This window comes from Dreissena polymorpha, chromosome 6 (assembly GCF_020536995.1).
Source record: "Dreissena polymorpha isolate Duluth1 chromosome 6, UMN_Dpol_1.0, whole genome shotgun sequence".
NCBI lineage: Eukaryota > Metazoa > Mollusca > Bivalvia > Myida > Dreissenidae > Dreissena > Dreissena polymorpha.
This window is the reverse complement of record NC_068360.1, coordinates 43,268,370-43,288,318: the sequence shown is the minus strand read 5'-3', so window position 1 is coordinate 43,288,318 and position 19,949 is coordinate 43,268,370. Positions and strand designations below refer to the sequence as shown.

General features: G+C 36.1%; 2 protein-coding genes across 5 annotated transcripts in view; both read left to right on the top strand.

Annotated features, from left to right (window-relative positions):
• Positions 1 to 7,670, top strand: part of LOC127836331 (E3 ubiquitin-protein ligase TRIP12-like) — a 66,385-nt gene extending 58,715 nt beyond the window's left edge. For all 3 annotated transcript variants that reach the window (XM_052362911.1, XM_052362912.1, XM_052362913.1), the window contains 3 exons: positions 2,614 to 2,727; positions 3,364 to 3,562; positions 3,841 to 7,670. In XM_052362911.1, the coding sequence (XP_052218871.1) occupies positions 2,614 to 2,727; positions 3,364 to 3,562; positions 3,841 to 4,037 (510 nt within the window). In that variant the 3' untranslated portion in view covers positions 4,038 to 7,670. The remainder of the gene's footprint in view (positions 1 to 2,613; positions 2,728 to 3,363; positions 3,563 to 3,840) is intronic.
• Positions 7,671 to 8,847: 1,177 nt separating this feature from the next.
• On the top strand, positions 8,848 to 13,647 carry LOC127836332 (zinc finger protein 271-like). Of its 2 annotated transcripts, none has more exons than XM_052362915.1 (2): positions 8,848 to 8,964; positions 10,853 to 13,647. In XM_052362915.1, exon 2 carries the CDS (start codon positions 10,863 to 10,865, stop codon positions 13,230 to 13,232), a length of 2,370 nt encoding a protein of 789 aa, XP_052218875.1. In that variant the 5' UTR covers positions 8,848 to 8,964; positions 10,853 to 10,862; the 3' UTR covers positions 13,233 to 13,647. The 2 variants fall into 2 exon arrangements, with proteins under 2 accessions (XP_052218875.1, XP_052218874.1); XM_052362914.1 differs by having other exon boundaries at positions 8,910 to 9,074.
• The last annotated feature ends 6,302 nt before the right edge of the window (positions 13,648 to 19,949 follow it).

The window sequence follows — 19,949 nt, the reverse complement described above, 5'->3', positions numbered from 1 at the left end:
ACCTTCCCACCGCAGCTGCAAAATCAGCAATACGATAACAGGTCAGTATTTATGACATTAAAACAAATTTTTAAAATAAAATTCATTTTAATTATTAAATACTTACCTGTTATCGGTAAGTCCCACCTCCCAACCCGCTATTTGATTAATATTTTTGTATATATATTGAAAGAATATTGAGGGTTGGTTACCGATTTTTGGCTAGGTTGCATTGCACTATATTTAACCTGGCCTGTATTACGGTATTGAGGTGGCGGATTACCAGTTAAAATTCCGGATGAGTTATTTCCCCTTGGAAAGTATAAGCATACAATAACAGGTAAGTTTTTAATAATTAAAATGAATTTTATTTAAAAAATTTGTTTCCGAAGGAAAAAACTGGTTATTAGATTGGTGATGTTGGCAGGCGGGTGGGCTGGCGGGCGGAACAAGCTTGTCTGGGCCATAACTTTGTTGTTCATTGTCTGATTTTAAAATCATTTGGCACATTTGTTCACCATAATTAGACGATGTGTCGCGCGAAAGAATTATGTCATTATCTCCAAGGTCAAGGTCACAATTTGAGTTTGAAGGTCAAAAATGGCCATAAATGAGCTTGTCCGGGCCATAACTTTGTCGTTAATTGTCAGATTTTAAAATCATTTGGCACATTCGTTCACCATCATTAGACGGTGTAATGCTCAAAAGAATCATGTCAATATCTCCAAGGTCAAGGTCACAATTTGAGTTTGAAGGTCAGAAATGGCCATAAATGAGCTTGTCTGGGCCATAACTATGTCATTCATCGTGACATTTTAAAATCATTTAGCACATTTGTTCACCATGATTGTGTCGCGCGAAAGAATTACGTCAATATCTCCAAGGTCAAGGTCATCTTTCAAGGTCAAAGGTAAAAAAATAATAATTCAAAGCGGCATTCTCATGAAGCTGCCTATTTTTAGTGGTGGAAGGTCAAGGTCATCCTTCACGGTCAATGGTCAAAAAATAAATAAAATCAAAGTGGCGTTCTTATGAAGCTTCACATTTTGAGTGGTGGAAGTTCAAGATCAAGGTCATCCTTCAAGGTCAAAGGTAAAAAAATAAAACTAAAATTATTTCAAAGCGGCGCAATATGGGGCAATGTGTTTCTGACGAACAAATCTCTTGTTTTTTCTAATTGAAATCAAGGTGAATTTTACAAACGGGGGTTAATAATACACATTTTGAATTGTCTCCCTTTATAAGACTTTTTTCAACTGAAAACCTGGTTTTGTGACGATTTTGTCCCTTGTTTTAGGTTATTTTACTATCATTTCTTCATTTCTACGCCGATTGTCTTCAACTTGATACTGAACCTCTCTTATGACAATACGGTCAATCTCAACTATGCATGGCCCCATTACCAACCCTGGGGCGCTCCGCCCACCTAGGCCACGCCCACCCAAAATTGCCTTTTACTATAATTTCTTAATTTCTACACCGATTCCTTTCAAATTGATACTGAACCTCTTTTATGACAATATGGTCAATCTCAACTATGCATGGCCCCATTACCAACCCTGGTGCGCCCCGCCCACATAGGCCACGCCCACCCAAAATTGCCTTTTACTATAATTTCTTGATTTCTACACTGATTTGCTTCAAATTGATACTGATCGTCTCTTATGACAATACGGTCAATCTCAACTATACATGGCCCCATTACCAACCCTGGGGCGCCCCGCCCACATAGGCCACGCCCACCCAAAATTGCCTTTTACTATAGTTTCTTCATTTCTGCACCAATTCACTTTTAATTGATACTGTACTTCTCCTATGACAATACGGTCAATCTCAACTATGCAAGGCCCCATTACCAAACCTGGGGCGCCCCTGGGTCAAACATGCGGCGTGGGGATACACGTCGGCCTCTGCCGCGCCATTTCTAGTTCAATTTGTTTTCATCAAGGTCAAGTTCAAATATGGGTCATGCATGGTCAAAAACTAGGTCACGGGGTCATTTAGTGTGTTTTAAACATTGAGCATGGTGTCCCCTCTATATTTTAAGTAGTTTTCATCCAAGCTTCACCAAACTTGGTCAGAAGTTGTATTTAGATGATGTCTAGGCCAAGTTCGAACATGGGTCATGGCAGGTCAAAAACAATGTCTCAGGGTCACTTAGTGTGAAGACAACATGCAAAATATTCTGTGTCAATGTGGCATGTGGGGGTATTCGTCACCTCTGTGACAAAGCTCTAGTTGAGCCTTGCTCTGAGACAACAGGGTCAAAGTCGTGTGTGTAAAGCGTTACTCCCGATTAGCCATCACAGTCTGCACAGGCTAATCTGGGACGACACTTTGCTTAATCGGAATTATTCCTTTCATGGAAGTCTCTTTTGAACGAATATACAGCCTAGGGAAAAAAGTGTTGTCCCTGATTAGACTGTGCAGACTGCGTTGGCTGATCTTGGACGACACTTTATGCACATGCATTTCCTAGCGCAAAAAGTATAAAATAGTATGCAGCATTTTCCCTATATTTTATCTGAAACGTATTTATTTTGGCTCGATTGCATAGAAAACCCTTTTTTTGCTGAGCACAACTAATTTAAATATAGGGAACACACATGGACCCATGCTGCTGGTTTATTTCAGTTGCTGACCCACTGGAGCCTGGTGGAGGGCGTGTCAAGGCAGTTTGAGTCGCTCAGGGAGGGCTTCGAGTCTGTGTTCTCTCTGTCCTCTCTGCAGAGCTTCTACCCTGAGGAGGTAGGGAAGGATTACTGTGTTAGCTGAGATCTGGGAAATATGGTCTAAATGCATGTGTGTAGAGGGTTGTCTCAGATTAGCCTGTGAAAACTGCACAGACTAAACTGAGAGAACACTTTCCTTTTTATTGAAATGTTCCTTTGTTAAGCGTTCTCTTCTTAATGAAAAGTGAGTAAAGGCGGAATTTGTCATTCCTGATTAGCCTGTGTTGACTCTGCAGATTAATCTGGAAGGACACATTTGACGCACATTTATTAAGTGCAGATTTTAAGTCTGAATTGATCCCATTCTTCCCAGAAAGCAGCTCTGTGTAGTCATGGTTGTGTACTGTTTTGTGATTACAATGCCTTCTTAAATATCCCTTGTGAAATTTCTTATGAAGACACTAAGCTCTGGATCTTGATGGGTATTGGTGTAAAAACTTAAAAAGTGTTGTAGTAGTCTTGTATTTAGAGTTGAAAATGAACATTTTAATACTTCAATTTAGAAAGAAAAGTCTTTAATCTAATAGATTTTCTAAGCGACAACAAAATGGCAAAAATGCATATCTGAGCGGTAAAGTGTTCAAAATCCCAAGTCCTATTTTGTCCCCAAAAAATACTTCAAATAATCATCTACAATGTTATTATATTTCAGCTGGAGCTGCTGTTCTGTGGTAACCAGGAGGATGTCTGGGACACCAAGGTGCTCATGGAGTGCTGTCGGCCCGACCATGGGTACACCCACGACAGCCGCGCAGTCAAGTTCCTCTACGAGATCCTCTCATCCTACTCGCCCGATGAACAGAGGCTCTTCCTTCAGTTTGTGACGGGGTCCCCGAAACTCCCCGTTGGAGGTATGTACCAGAATAAGGTTTTTTTTCATAAATGATCGTACACCAAATAAGCCTCGTTCTGAAAAAACTGGGCTGAATGCATGTGTCTTCGTAGATTAGCCTGTTCAATCGGCACATGATAGTCAGGGACATACATTCCGAGTAAACTGAATTTTCGATAATCCAAAAATTCCATGCAGTCTGCACAGGCTAGATCTGGGATGACACTTTAAGCACATGCATAAAGTCCAATTTGCCCAAAGTTAGGCTCATATAAATTTCACATTCTCTTTTGTCAGGTTTCCGAACTCTCAATCCCCCGCTGACTATCGTACGAAAGAGCTTCGAAGGGGCGGACAATCCTGACAGCTTCCTGCCGTCTGTGATGACGTGTGTGAATTATCTCAAACTGCCCGACTACTCTTCAGTGGAGGTGATGCGAGAGAGGCTTGCAATAGCAGCAAGGGAAGGACAACTCTCATTCCACTTGTCATGATTGTGTTGCCTGCTGGCTGTTGCCTCCCTTTGCATGGGAGAAGAAACATGGTGGATAGTTTTTTTGGGGGGATGACAGAATTCGTTCTGTTCCCTAGAGTGGATTGTGGATTATATTATGTGGTGCGGAGAAGAATTAATATAACTGTGCATACAAAAATTAACGAAACTAAATATGAATATATGTGTTTAATAATAAAGTTAAGTTATGGTTTAATTCTTGTTTTTTCCCTGTGGTAAAGATCGATACATTCATTTTTGTTCAATGTTTCTCATCTTTGTGCTTTAAAATAAAAATAACTGTAATAGTATTTGTTGTATTTATCTGTGGGATTTTCAAGAACAAAACTAGACAGAGTGTTTATGTGGAAATATGTCTACCAAAAACTTATGTAAAGAATATGTGGAAATTAAATACTGCATTGTGAGGGAAGTAACCTTGAAGTTTTTATAATAATATATATGTTATAGCTAGTATATTCCATTAATTATAATTAATAAATTTGGCTGTTTGGATCATGATTTTAACCTTGCTTTGTTAGTAGTAACTGAAGGAAAGTATTACATGTGCTTTTATACTGGGTGTAAGCTATTGTTAAATCAGTTTATTAGTTATTATTATTTCTTAGAAATTAAAATGTTTTATGATTTCCATAGAAGTTTAATGTTTAAAATTATTGAAGCACATGTCAGAAATCAATGACATGTCTAATGATAGCTGTTGTAATTGTTTTTCATTTCTATTAATTGTTTTGTTTCATTTGACTGAAGTTTAATTTCATTGATGTTTATTTAAAATGTCTATACTTTGTAAGTAGATACATCATACGTTTTGTTTCCAGTTCGTGTATGAAGTAACATGCATGTGAGTTAAATTATGGTGTTGATACTAACGTGTTTGTTGTTGGTTGTTTGTTTGTGTTTTCTTTGGTAAGGTACTTTATATTGATGTGTTATTAAAAAGTAATTCATGTGTTTTTATTTTTGTCTTTGAAATATGTTTTATCTGAAATAGTGAATTGGTAAAATACTACTTGAAATCTCTTTGTTTTGGTTGGATCTCTTTATTTTATTTGGGTTAATATTTATTTACTATTATGATAACTTTTTCTTTGTAATGACATTCAATCACTCAGTTTATTTGAATTCAGCGCTGTTTATGTAATATTTTTCTGTATATCTGACTGGGAATTAAAACTGGCAATTACAAGCGGTAAAAGATATTTCTATACAACAGATTTAGTAAAATGGTTTGCATTAATGACACATTGTTGTTTGTGCATATATCTTGTCATTTGTGCATATACAGGGTTTTTTTACCTTGTATAACAGACGCCGAATATCAGCGTCTTCCCCCACCAAACTAGGCTGTTTTTTTCCCCTTTAAGAACCAAAAATTCCCCCCTTAATTTTTTTTTTTTTTTTTTTTTTTTAAATAGAAAGACATGTCTTATGATTATAATATCTCAATTTTATTTCAATTTAATCTTGCCAAACGAAATAAATTATGAAAAAACAATGAATATAGTGCAAAAATGTACAAATGTATTGTAATAATGAGAGAGTAAGTAAACAAATCCCCCAAAAAGGGGTACGCCGCGAAAACTCCCACGCGCACAATTTTTCCCCAAACTGGAAAATCCCGCGTAAAATTTCCCCCACATAAGGGCTAAAGGCCCCTTCCCCCACAACCCAAAAAAACCCCTGATATATATAATATTTCGGTAAAGAGAATTTCAAACAGACATATTTGACAATACTGAAATATTTCAAATTCAATTAATGTTTCTCAATAAAAAGGCTATATAAAATTTTAATATTTTAAGGACCACAATTTAGATTGCAAAACACATGTGTCCCTCTCGGTTATTTACTGCATACTTTATCCTATTTATGGTGCCAACATTCATAATATGCCTTGATCAGAGCTTTTAAAAATACATTGAAATTTCCTATATCATATCTTTTACTGTAAAATCATAGTTTGTAACTGTTAAAATGTACCGTTTGAAATGGTATAAATGATATATTTTATGCTTTCCTATGGTTTATTCGACACTATCAGTGATCACAAATTTGTAATTTACAGTTGCAAAATCAAGATTGCATATTGTCTTCAATTTTCAGTTTCACATTTTCTTTTCCAGCTGCCCAATTAATACAGTAAATGAAATTATTGTGGAATGTGCGATACTCATAATTTGTGAAATTACGTCTTTATGCTGACTTAATTTTATCATTCACAATACATTCTCACGTAAAATGAAGAAGTTATTGATTTTTGAAATTATCAATTTTTTAAATCCTTTTGTGATAACAAACATTAAATGATTTCACAAACATTTAATGATTTCACTTATGACTGCCTGTCTTCTTGAAAACATTATTTAATTAGTTTGTGTCATCATCTTGTAACAGTAAGATCTTTTGACCAGGTCTATAAACGATATAAAGATACAATTCTTAATGCTAAATCTGCAAATTAAAGCAGTTAACCTTTGTGTATTGAAATTCCTTTTAGTCAAGTGTCATGTAAGAAGTGTTTAAAAAGCAAGAGAAAAATATTCATTTTTTGTACTAAGTATGTTACTTCTATGCTAATCACAAAAGCAACAATTCTTATTGTGAGCAATGACTGTAATTAAAAGTATGTGACACTTGAATGCGCGCACTTTGATATTCAAGAAGAATTGTATAAAGACCTTATATATAAACCCTTTGCATGCTGGGAAATTTGTAGTCAGCTAAAATGTTGTCTGCTGAATTTCTAAAATAAGCATTTTCTTCGATTTATTTCAAAGAATACTATCAGACTAGCAAACAGTTTGGATCCTGATGAGACGCACATTCTGTGGCGTCTCATCTGGATCCAAACTGTTTGCAAAGGCCTTCAGAATTCGGTTCCAGCACTGAAAGGGTTAAAGAACAGAGGTAAATCTGTTCAGACAGTAATATTTAAAGGCCCCATAATTCTGTAAGGTTACTTTTTTAGTAATGTTTATTTGTAAATGTCTATTAATATTTAACAACTTCAAATACTACCTAAAATATAAATGCTTATAAGTAAAATAATATGCCTAAACAATATTTATAATGAATAACAGATATTCTTCTCAATTATCCAAGATGATTTGAATATTATTTAACAAGTGTACATGTTGAACTTTGTTTCTTGTAATTATTTGGAATATTAATAAATTTTAACTTACATTTATAAAATCCTTAATGTCAATCAAAATTTCTTGTAATTATTTGGACTTCTCAAAATTGACATCATCTGCCGACAATTATTTGGGATATTACTAAATTTAAACTAACATTTAATAAAAATGTTTATGCCTATCATTATTTCTTGTTATTATTTGGACTTTTCAAAATTCATATCATATACCGTCACCAAGTGCAAAAGTTGCAATACACTTTTTTCCACACCATCAAAAACACCCAACCCACAGTTAGTTACATTTCTTAATTAAACGTTGCCCTCAAGATTGAGAGTGGTGGTATGTTTGTTGATTTAAAAGTTATATGTGTGCACTTTGTTTATTGTAGTGGACTTTAGATGTATGATGATTTAAAATTTGTTCATGAAACTGTTCAACACAGCAGAGATATCAATAAAAATATATTGTAATTTGGTTGTTGTTTGTATTCAATAGTATGCCTAAGTGTCTTGATGTAATTATATCTTACCTTATTCTGTGACTTTTATTCGGTTAAATTAAAATCTACCTTATTTTAGCCGGTTGACTTAATAATAATATTGAACTTGAATGATTCTTAAGAGAATGGTCGTATTACCTCACCTGTCACTTAGCACATAATTATACTACAATTATGTACGTTGTAAGAATTTTTTATTTATACCATTAAAGCAGCTATCTATTTAAATCAAACTTTTTGTTTGACACAACAACTGCAATGATCGGTTTTTAATGACTATCTTTTGGATTTAAATGCAAACACTACGCAGTGATTTATTTGGCCCAAAATAACAGCCTCTTACTGGCTGTTTCCCAAAAATAACATTGTTTCCCAAAAATAACATTGTTTCCCAAATTTAACATTGTTTCCCAAAAATCTGACCAAAATTTCCCCAAAATAGTTGCCGAACTTTTCCAATAAACTCAATAATTGGTTTATTGAATTATGTTTTTTATCCCTTTATAATATACATTTGAAAATGTAGTTCAACATGCAATGGCAAACAATTGTTCCTTTGGGTCTTGCCATCTTGTTTGTTTTCCTCGCCATGAAACTTGCTTTTTTCTAATTATATCTTAGCTGAGTTTGAAAATGGGTTTCAAATTTATTATGGCAGGTTTCGTTTTGTTTTTAATGTATTTCGCAGCACTTGGGCATGGTGTGTTCGTTGCCTAGTCTTTTGATCCATCCTTCATGTTGCACATATTCGTGCATTTTCATTCGTTTTAACATTTTTTGTTTTGTTGATACGGGTTGTATAGTTTAACTAAAGTTTGAGCAATATTTATTGTGCATTTTTTTTACAGAAACAAGACCACAACTGCCATCCTGAAGAACAGCTGCACTTGATATTCCGCCGGAAGTAGAATATGTTTGTTGCATACTGAATTATTACTACAAAAGTATATCATAAATTCAATCAATGTCGGCTAAGCTCTAGAAATAAACATTGAATGTACGATGTTAGAAAACATTCTAATTTCAAATCATGCCATACCATTGCCGCTGGTACTTCTTAAAACACGTTTTTTCTACAAAAGTTTTGCATGTAAATAGCCTTTGACGACTTGTACTTTAAAAGTTGCGCGTTAAAGCACGCAATTGACGTAACGCATAATGACGTCATATGCATTTTGTCAATTTGTGTGACGTTATTTTAAAAAGACAACACACGACGTTTTTGGAGGGATTGCTTATTATGCACTACTCATATCCGAAAAAAGGTACCGGTACATATATTTTCCGAGTACATGAAATGTTATTATTGGTTAACACAGGCAACATGCGGAAGAACTAATACACTATCGTTTATGAAAGTCCGCGTGACATGCAAGTAGGTCGTCTATATATTATAGGTCTACTCATAATTATCAGTTCAGTACAGTATCATTGGTTTTGGAATTATAATGTCTTTTTCGAATCGGTAGTATAAATTCGTTTCTTATAGTAGCTAAAAGTTTAGATTGTATACAATTATTTAAATACTTACAAGACAATTGTCGATGACCTTAACCGCTGTTAAACGTCAAAATAAACAACGGAAAAATAAATCCCGATTATTTGTGAAGATGTGCACGGCGTGTTGTATTCTTTTTTTAAGTTATAGGTCAGTCAATAAACAACTCTGGTTCAACACAAGTATACTGAAACTCTATATCATTTATACGTACAAAAGTCTTGAATAATCTTGTAGTTTTGTTTATAAGAGTCGCGTCATGCAAAAATGGGTCTTATGCCGTTGCGCACTCTGGTACGGCGCTTTGCATTTCACTATAAATGAGAGACCCATTTTCGCATTACGCGGCTCATTTATTACCGAAAATATCGATTCCCGAGTACATGTACCCGTTACGGTATAGAGTGCGGTATAAAGTAAAGTTTTCACTGCCCTGTTGTTAGTGTTTGTATATTAACATGAATATTGTGTCATTTGTAATATAGATATATACTTGAGATAAAATAAATGATGAAAATCGGGATAAAAAAGAAAAAAACAAAAAACATTTCTATAAAAAGTAATATAATGAGGGTCATCACTGCTCTGTTCAGCTAAGGCCATCATTATTAATTTCTTAATAAAAGGTTTATTTCTTGTGCATTTTACCCCGAAAAGAACACAAGAGTTGGCGATTGTTTTTTTTTATATATTAGTAGTTTTATCGTACAGTTTGTTCTTTTGGCACCATGTTAGCGCTTTCGTATTGGTGTTAACTTTATAATATTGAATCAGACATAAAGAAATGATACAAATTGGAAAACTAACTTAGTTTTTCTTTAAAGGATTCCTAATATTAAAGGGGCCTTTTCACAGATTTTGGCATATTTTGAAGTTTGTCATTAAATGCTTTATATTGATAAATGTAAACATTGGATCTTAAAAGCTCCAGTAAAAAATCAAGAATAAAATTTCAAAAAAGGAAAAAAAGTAGCCGGTACCAGGGCTCGAACCAGTGACCCCCGGAGTCCTGGAATTAGTCTGAAGTAAAAACGCATTAGCCCTCTCGACTATTCCGCCGGTTATACACTATTTAAGTATTGTATACCTTATATAAGCAATCTTCGTAGTTTCGTAAATTTAAACGACAACAGAACTCTCCAAATTATTCAATATTTTCGCGTTGCAACGCTTTATAATTTTTAGGTTTTCAAATCGTCAAAGATACATATAATGGCTATATTGGACTATGGTAAATGTTCAGTAATACTGTTTCCTCGCAAATATCATAACTAAAACGAATATTTGCGAATCTGAAACAACTTTTTTCAATTTTGTCAATTTACCAAACCGTGCAAAGATCCCTTTAAGCCAATGTAGTGTAATTGTTTTAAAAAGCCGGTTCGTGTTATTCATGAAATGTAATTAAATAAAAAATAACAATGTAAAAAGTGTATTATAGTTTGTTCTACAAAAGTGGTTTTCTTATTTACATGTTATACATTCTCTGTTTCAATGCGTGTACATTTAATAATTCAGAATAAGCTTCTGAATACCGACGAAAATTAAAAAACAAACACAAACTAATTCACTAATTTCAAATCCCGTTTACCTCAATTGAGACTTCAATCGATAATAAGCAACCATATTTGTTACATGGTCCTACTGTATTTTAGAACGACCAACATGTCCGAAGAAAAAGATTCAAACCCGTTCAAGTCGATTTTAACATCCGGTAGTCAAGACATTCTGTGTAACCATGGAGACGGATGTATCGTGGAAAATGTCAAGGCAAGCCCTCGCATCCAGTTGAACGTAAATGAAAATCATAACAACCCTAAGTCAAAATCAATGAATCGAAGAAAATCTAACTGGCTTTCCGAAATAGACATGAAGTGTGAGCTGTGTCCTTTTTCAACGAGATATAAATGCGACTTCCGGCGTCACAAAGCGCGTCACGTGACCGCCTCGTTTCCATGCCAACACTGTAACATGCCCTTCGCCACTGCTGGTCACATGAACGGGCATATACGAACTGCGCATGATAAGAATACAGTTGCGAAACCGTTCAAGTGTTCTATCTGTAACTACGAGACCAATCACACCAGTGATATACATAGGCATCGACGCAGACATGAGGAATGTTTGGTGGAGTGTCGCCATTGCAGACGACCATACCTTGACGAAGACAGATATAAAACGCATCTCAGAAAACACCACGGTCCTGACAGCGCCATGGACTTCGAGGAAATGAAGGATGCGTGGGAAAACTTCAAAAACAAAAAGCATGAAAAGATCAGAAAAGAAACGTTATCTAAACCAGAGCAGGAATTTAAGAAAGATTTAAGTGAACAAATGAAGGGGGCCGCTAACATGACAAAAATGACTGATATGCATAATGAGTTACATGTAGTTGAATTAAGAGGTGACGTATGTCAATCGCATGATACTAAAACGCAGGTAGACGAGGAAGGAACACCTCTGCGCACCAAAAGAAAGCACAAACATACATTCACATGTAAATCAAAGAAAAAACACCGGTCATCAAAAACAGCCTATATAAACAGTAATTGTTCAAAGAGGCCAAGTGGCAATATAATCGAACACAGAGCAAATGAAACATTCTCTGATGAAAATGCAACAAGTTTCAAGTGTGAAAACTATAGCGAATCAAAACACTCAGAAATAAAGAAACAGTCGCCGATGAAGTTAACAAAACACATTATGCATGAAGGGGAACCCGAATTGAAGGAATCATTCCGAGTTAAAAAAGTTTCAGATCACGATAACGAGTCCTGCGACGAAAACGAAGATAACAGTACAGAAAAGGAAGTTATGCAAACAAAAATAATTAACTACGACACTCATGCCGGTAAAACAACATATGAGGACGAAGAAAGGCCCAAACCAAACAATGTCGCAAGAAATGCAATAAGTTGCGTGTTCTGCGACTATGAGGCTCATTCTTACAGAGATCTTACCCAACATCTGGACGACCACGACATGGACGAGCTATTCAATAAAACAGACGAAACTCCCCTGCACGCGGAGCAGACTAGATCAAGCGTTGGGTATCGCACGAGTTCAGCCACGGAGGACGATGGTTATGATGAAGATTCTGACACAGCGGATGATAATGACGACGAAACTGAAAATCCAAGAGTCACGAGTGACACGAAGCTTAAGGATCGTTCAGTTATGAATGGCAAAGATGTAGCAGAGAAGTACAAACGTGAAGAAGGTATAGAAGGTAAAACATCGAATGACGTTGACACGGCTGAAAATATCACAGAAAGAAACCAATCAGCAAACAAAGACGAGAACCCACGTGATTCACAATCCATTCGTTGCGGTAATACAATAATGAAAGATGACGTAGAAGCCAAGCATAAAACTAAAGGAGACCATAAAGACAGCTCTGGTTATCCTGAAGTCGTGTCCAGTCCATACGCATGTACCATGTGTGCGTTTCGTACTGCCGATGTCGGAACGCTTACAGCTCATGTGGATGGCCACAACATGGCCCGACTTAAGTGCAAAGACAATCAGAATGAAAGTTCTGATCTGACCTCTGTATCTTATAAACACGAGCGTAGGTTGGATAAAAAGAAAGATAAGTACGCCAAAAATCCATCGAAGAACGAGCGCACACTGACACTTAACCACCATTCGAATGAGGACAAAAACGAGCATGCGTTGGTGAACAGGCATAGGGGAAATAAATATTCCGATAAAGATCCAGGCTCAACGGAAAGAAGGCGATCGCACGCACATCGGACCGAAACTCTAACATACTTTGACAAGTTGACCGACCGGTTAAGCAAGCACAAGCAAGACTTGGTCCGATATAAACGATTTTATGTCCGGCGAACACAGACATTTGCCCGTCATAGAGGGAGATTCGGTTCCCGGTATGTTTATGAATGCATGATTTGCACACTGGGTACTACTTTCGGTAGCTCATCAGAGGCTAGAATGCACTATAAACGTGTACATCCCCAGCTAAGGGAGACAATATGTGATACTTGTTCCTACTGCAACCGACTTTTTCCATGAGTACAGAGTTCATGCAGTCATACAGACGTACGCGGGTATCCATAAATGGCTGATTCCTGTATTTGCACTCCTCTTTAAACATTGTTTTTTGTCTGTGTGTTATTGAAAAAAACAATTTTTCTTTATTTGAAAGTGGGTGTGTTAAGGTTTTCTATGTTGACGACAAGCATACAATTATTTGATGCACATTATGCAAGTGTTTGACACATATTTGGACTGTTCTCAAACAAATGCTAGTTGTTATTTATGTCAACTGAAAGTCGAATAAGCTGTGTTCTATTAAAACACAAACTTGATATCGCCCGGCTCTTTGGCTATTTTAATCAACTAATCAATACGATGTATTTCAATATGAAAATAAGCGCCGTATGTTATTATATCCTTATTAAAATTATACATTTTCGTACAATAATAATACATCGTTTTTATTTAAATATTGACTTCATAATTCACGGCATCATCAAATCATATAGTCAAATAAACTACTAAGGCCAGTTCCACACTTTCGTTGAAACGAAATCTCTTCTTAGAGAAAATCCAGTATAGACGGAAAGTGTCGTCTTGGACGAAACTTAACCTATCCGCATTATGCTATGTTTTTCAAAAACGCCTCTCAATTTTATCACGCGACGCTAATGACAGATAATCCTCAGAAGGTCTTGTCAGGTCATAACGCAGGTCGGTTGGACACATCTTTTAAAGGTCGATGTTCATTATAAAGGCTTAATTTGGCATGTACTGTTACCGAATGTAGTGCTTTCTCATTACTTACAACCCTGCATGTATTTTGTTATTCCTTAGATCCAACTAAATAAATAAAATATAATTTTATATTTACATTAAGATCAATTTTTATTTTACCAATATAAAACAATGACAGAATACTGTGAAAACTTCGTCTGAAAAGTATACAATAAATTGTGTGTCAACTAGTTCCCGATTTCACAAGTCCATTCTAAAGCAGCCCGTACCGGCTAATCTAGGACGACACTTCACTCCAATGCATTAAGCTTAGTGTTCCCATATCGAGACTCAAGTGATAACAGATTTCACACTTAAATCAACAAATATTCTTTATATTGGTTTCCTCCGCACTTTAGTTTAAGAACATATTGATTATCAACTCTTAGTTTTTAAAGCCTGAAGATTCGTAAAATCAAGTCGAGAAAACGAATTTAATGAACCTACAAATCCACCTTCCACTAGAAATGTTATAATCTAATAGGACTATGCAAAAGGAAATTAAAAGGGAATGTGGATTGATTTGCGGTTTACAAGGGTTTTATGGCATGCCCTAAATATGTTTGACAAACGGGACTTGGAGAGCTGGTAGATAATGAACACATGTTTACATTATAGCGATGATATTTATTGTGTTACCAATATCAGAAAACATTTCAGTATGTCTTTGAGAAAACAGCCCATACAGGCTAATCAGGGACGACATTTCCTGCATATACTGGATGTTCGCTTTGAAGAGACTTCTTTAAAATGATTAATACCATAAAAGCGGAAAGTCCCTATGAATTGCACGCTTGTGGATATTTTACGCACATGCACTCAGCCCGGGTCACAGGAGCCAGTTCTTTTTTTTTGGAAAGTTAAAATTAAAACAAATTCAAATTATTTAAATTAGGATTTAAAAGACGAAACGACCACAAGCAGAGCATCAATTACGAACATTTCAACGAGATCATACATATACGACTGTTTTTTTTACTGTCGTTGTTTTTAGTATTTATACTAAAAAACCAAAAAACAACAACAACACATTTCCCAAAACTATTTAAACATAAATTACCGTCCTTCATAAAGGTTGAAGTGTGTTCCTGACAAACTCTTAAAATCTTGTAAAATAAGAACCCATTGTCAGTAACTGTTTCGTCGTCATAATTACCATTAATGTCCATTCCATGTCCTAAAATACATCAAAGTCGACATTAATTGTGACATTATTCATGACTTCAGTACCTACATTTTAACTGAATTACCGTTAATTTCTTATCGCGATGTTCATTATTGCGTATTTAGTCCGCCCTTAAGGCCTCCTCACACATAGGCGAAAGTCTCCCGACGTCAACTTGCGTATACTGGCGAATAAGACTTCAGCAAAATTCGTTCTCATTAGTATATGTACGTTGCACATCTTTGGCGGTGTTCGTATGGATGCGTTTGCGAGCTTTTGCGTCCGTTGCGATTAGTTATGTTCGTCGGAAAATTGTAAACATGTTCAAAAATTGTTGGCGAATAAAAGTTTCGTCTATCGTTCGTTAAAATTCGTTCGTTTCAATACGCTAGCCGATCGGAAAGTCTTCGCATATCGTTCGTCAACTGGCGTTACAGGTCGCAGCTCTCAGCTAATTTGCATATCATGATTACTTGATTTGCATATCAAGCGAAGGAGGACGATCCGAAAACAAATCTTTGCGATAGCTTGCGAACTTTTGCAAACTATAGCGAGGATTTGCGAATTGTAGCGAATTGAATCCGACGCATTTAAGCGATTTATAACGATAAGTTAACGTTCAGAAAACGAACGGTATACGCTCGTATACGAATCAATCCGAAGGGTAACTACGATAGGCGAATCTATGCGAATCCATCCGAATAATAGCGCTCCTGATTGTTTTAGTAGTTTGTGCAGACATATGCCTATATTTCATATATATAATGTTGAAGGCATCATTATTTCTTCGTCAAATGGAAGATATACAAAGCCTGAAACTGCAGTATGTTGCTGCTATGGCCAACCAAGAAGTAGTCCAGCAACAACTAAACATACACCGCTTTCTCAGAGGCCGACTCAGGTGGAGAAGAGGAGCCAGAGCACGTAATGTCTGGAGAAGACCATGTCTGCATTCCGGGAGACGGCGCCAATTTGGCATCTATGATCAGCTCATGGTTGAGCTCAGAAGTGAAGATCCTGGAACATTCCTCCGCATGCCTACTGAAATGTTCGATACAATTTTGGGAAGGTTCGTCATCGCCTCGTGAAGCAACACACTCGGTACAGGGAGCCCTTGGATCCAGGGCTAAAGTTAGCTGTCACACTACGTCACCTGGTTTCTGGTATTAAGTACTCAGACATGCAGTATTCCTGGCGGGTCGCTGAGAATACCCTCTCTGTAGTGGTCAGAGAAGTGTGTCATGCTATATGTGAAGAATATGTTGATAATGTTATGACAGCCCCCTCCACACCTGAAGAATGGAGACAACTGGCTGATGGTTTCCTCAAGAATTGGAACTTCTCAACGTTGCTGCCATTGATGGCACGAACATAGCTATCAGAAAGCCTGCCAGCTCTGGTTCCATATATTATAATTATAAGGGATTATTCAGCATCATCTTACTGGCCATTGTCGACTCGGACTACAAGTTCGTATGTTGTGATCTGGGTTGTATGCATTAGTCTACACAAATTTAACTGCATTATTTTGTAATTACATAAATTATATACATTTAATGCTGTTTTCAATGTACAGTTGTATACTGACAATTTCTTATCCTTTTGTATTTTCAGGATACGATTCAAGTGGAGATGCCAAGATTTATAATGAATCAGAATTCCTTTAGATGGTGCAGGATGGTTCTATTGGATTTCCAGACCCACAGCCCTTTCCAAATGACACCGTCGACATGCCCTATTTCTTGGTTAGAGATGACGCTTTCAGCTTTAGCGAGAACATGCAGAAACCCTATGGACATAGAGTCCTGACAAGAGACGAAAGAATCCTGAACTACCGGTTATCCTGGGCTAGGAGAGTATCAGAAAATGCATTTGGGATTTTGGCCAACCGATTCCAGGTACAGTAAAGTTCCGCTATTAAGACCAGGCAAAATATTGGTCTCAATAGCGAAGTGGTCTTAATATCGGACCATTTTCCTTAATAAATTAACCATTTGGGACTTGAATTTTGTCAAAAAACGCATACTTTTTTAAATCGTCGAAGTGGTCTTAATAGCGGAACTTTACTGCAATACCCTTTTTCAAAACACAATTTCATTTATAAGAAATGTTTACGTTAACTTTTAACACATCATCTGTAATTTGACAAAGATGAACCACAGCCCATCCACAGTAAGGCTGATTGTAAAGGCATGCTGCATTCTCCACAACTTGATCAGGTACCCCACCATGCAGAATGCACTGGTTGACCATGATGATAGAAGAGGCGATCTGGTTCCTGGGGAATGGAGAAGAGGTCGCAACTTGGAGGATACCAGGAATGTCAATACCAGGGGCCACAACACAGCAATCAAAAAAAGGCAAGATTGTGAGAAACACTCTGAGGCACTGGGTCAACTCTCCAGCGGGATGTGTGCCATAGCAAGACAGGATGGTGCCACATTAGAGATTGAAATAAAGTGTAACATATAAGTGGAATAAATTAATACAGAGTATTGTGTTTGTATTGGCCTTTTAAAGGGAAGTAATAGTAAAAGTAAGACACTAAATTTACGCAAAATCTTTAATGAAAAAGACTTCATGCATAATCAACATGCATAGTCGAGTCGGAAAAAAGTTAGTCTATATTAAAACGCCCGGATGCAGAAACACCGTTTCGAATATATTCGGCGGTATGCGCAATTATGCGCAAGGTTGCGCTTACATTCGTATCTTTACGCTCTTAATAGCTCCTAATCGCTAACCGAAAGAACGAATATTATTTGCGCGACCTAACGCTTTCTAGCGAATTGCAGTAACTGTTCGTTAAACTTCGTAAATCATTCGCACCAAATAGTTCCTGTACGTTCACCTTTTGTTATAATATTACACAATGCAACAAAGTTTCAAACAATTTCGGTAAGAATTCGCTAGAATTCATAAATTTACCCCTTTCGCCAGGCTTCGTCATATTCATTCGTCTATGTGTGAGGAGGCTTTTAGTACATTCCATAATACAAAAGTAAACATCGATAATTAGCATCGGTTAGTTGTTATAAACATTCTGCCCGTTAACCATTCAGTCAAGGACATGCTTTATAATTGGTAAATTAGTTGGTTCAGGTGAACCATATATAACCCACCCTTTATTTAATTATGATAATACGCGATACTATATCGAGCTATAATTCAACTGTTAAAGTGACGGGAAACAGGTTGTAAACCTTGGATGTTTGTTTGTTATTGTAGTGATTGCAAGTTGATCTCAGTTTCTGACCTTTTCATGTCACCCACACACCCACCTTATGGATGATATTAACCCATTTATGCCAAGTGGACTCTTCCATCCTTCTAAATTGGATCAATTTATTTCCACAATAAGGGATGTCTAGTATATTTACTTCTGTATTTATAATATTTCTTACATAAATTCCTTTAAGCAAACAGCGCAGACCCAGATGAGACGCCGCATCATGCGGCGTCTCATCTGGGTCTACGCTGTTTGCCAAGTATTTTTTTCTAGACGCTAGGCATACATGGGTTAATCAATGCAAAATGTTTATATATACGGATTCAAGTGTTAATTAGCGACACTCTTTATAAATTATACACATTCTAATAAATACAACATGAAAGAGGTGGTAAATTGCTAATTTATTTAAACGCGGTTTATAATAACTGTCAATCTGACCACAGACTCTTTCAATTTTAATACAGCAGGTCTTTGTAATGTTTATAATGTTTATACACGCATTTCTGAAATATTATTTTATTGTCTTATTTAATTGTTTATTGTTTTATCGCTAGCACATCAACACGCAATTACGAGTGAACGAATGATTTAATGAATAAGTGAGCGAGTGAATGAATGAATGGACGGATTATTTAATGAATGAATGAGTGAATGAATGGACGGAGTAATGAATAAATGAATGAATGAATGGACGGATGAATAAATGAATACACGAACAGAGGAATGGACGAAGAGACGGACTGACAGATGGGCGTACGGACGGATGGATGGATTATGAGTATTTTTCATGCTTTTATAAGTCTTAGAATGAACTGGTTAGGTAAGGTAGATGAACTTTGATGTTTAACGGGTTCACATGTTTGTATGAAGTTGATTCAGAGTTGTTTCTTGACGTGCAATCATGAATGTCTCTCATGTGCACGTTTTCACAATACGAGTCTACTTTGAAGCACATACGAACCTGCGTTGCTATCTATAATCACCGCACGGATCTGAATCATGGGTTCCAAATATTAGCCCGGACACGATTTTACGTTATGAGTTTAACAACAAGTACTTGTAAGAAACAATTTGCGTACGATCATAAATTCTTGCGGTAAGAAACAAAACAACAATTCAAAGCACACGAACACTTAATGTTTATTTTTTGTCGAATAAATTTGTATGTACCTTTACTGTAAATAAAGTATCAAATAAGCCACTAATAAAGTATCAAATAAGCCACTATACTAACAGTATTAATGATAAACATTTTCAAAACGGCATAATTCATATAAAGCAATTATATGTGAACATTTTAAAACAAACTTAGTTGAAAGTTTGTAATTTCTAGATAATATATTAAATAATTTACAACATGTTAATACATTCAATGACATTTCTTAATTAATACACACATTTTTACTGTTTTTCAAAAGGAAGTTTTTGCGGTAGATTATAAGTAGATGATCTCTTCATTAACGCATTAATTTCAGAATATTATACTGAAATACAGGGGCTAACGCGAGTGAAAGATTATCTCGACTACGGACAACACACACATTTACAATTAAAAGATGGACCCTTATTCATAAACTCA

What these genes read in the sequence shown, in the direction of transcription:
- LOC127836332 (XM_052362914.1), top strand. Translation starts at nt 8,992, where the DNA reads ATGAAATGTTATTATTGGTTAACACAGGCAACATGCGGAAGAACTAAT. An exon ending in AAAGTCCGCGTGACATGCAA is followed by an intron (nt 9,075 to 10,852) that starts GTAGGTCGTCTA and finishes ACTGTATTTTAG; the next exon opens with AACGACCAACATGTCCGAAG.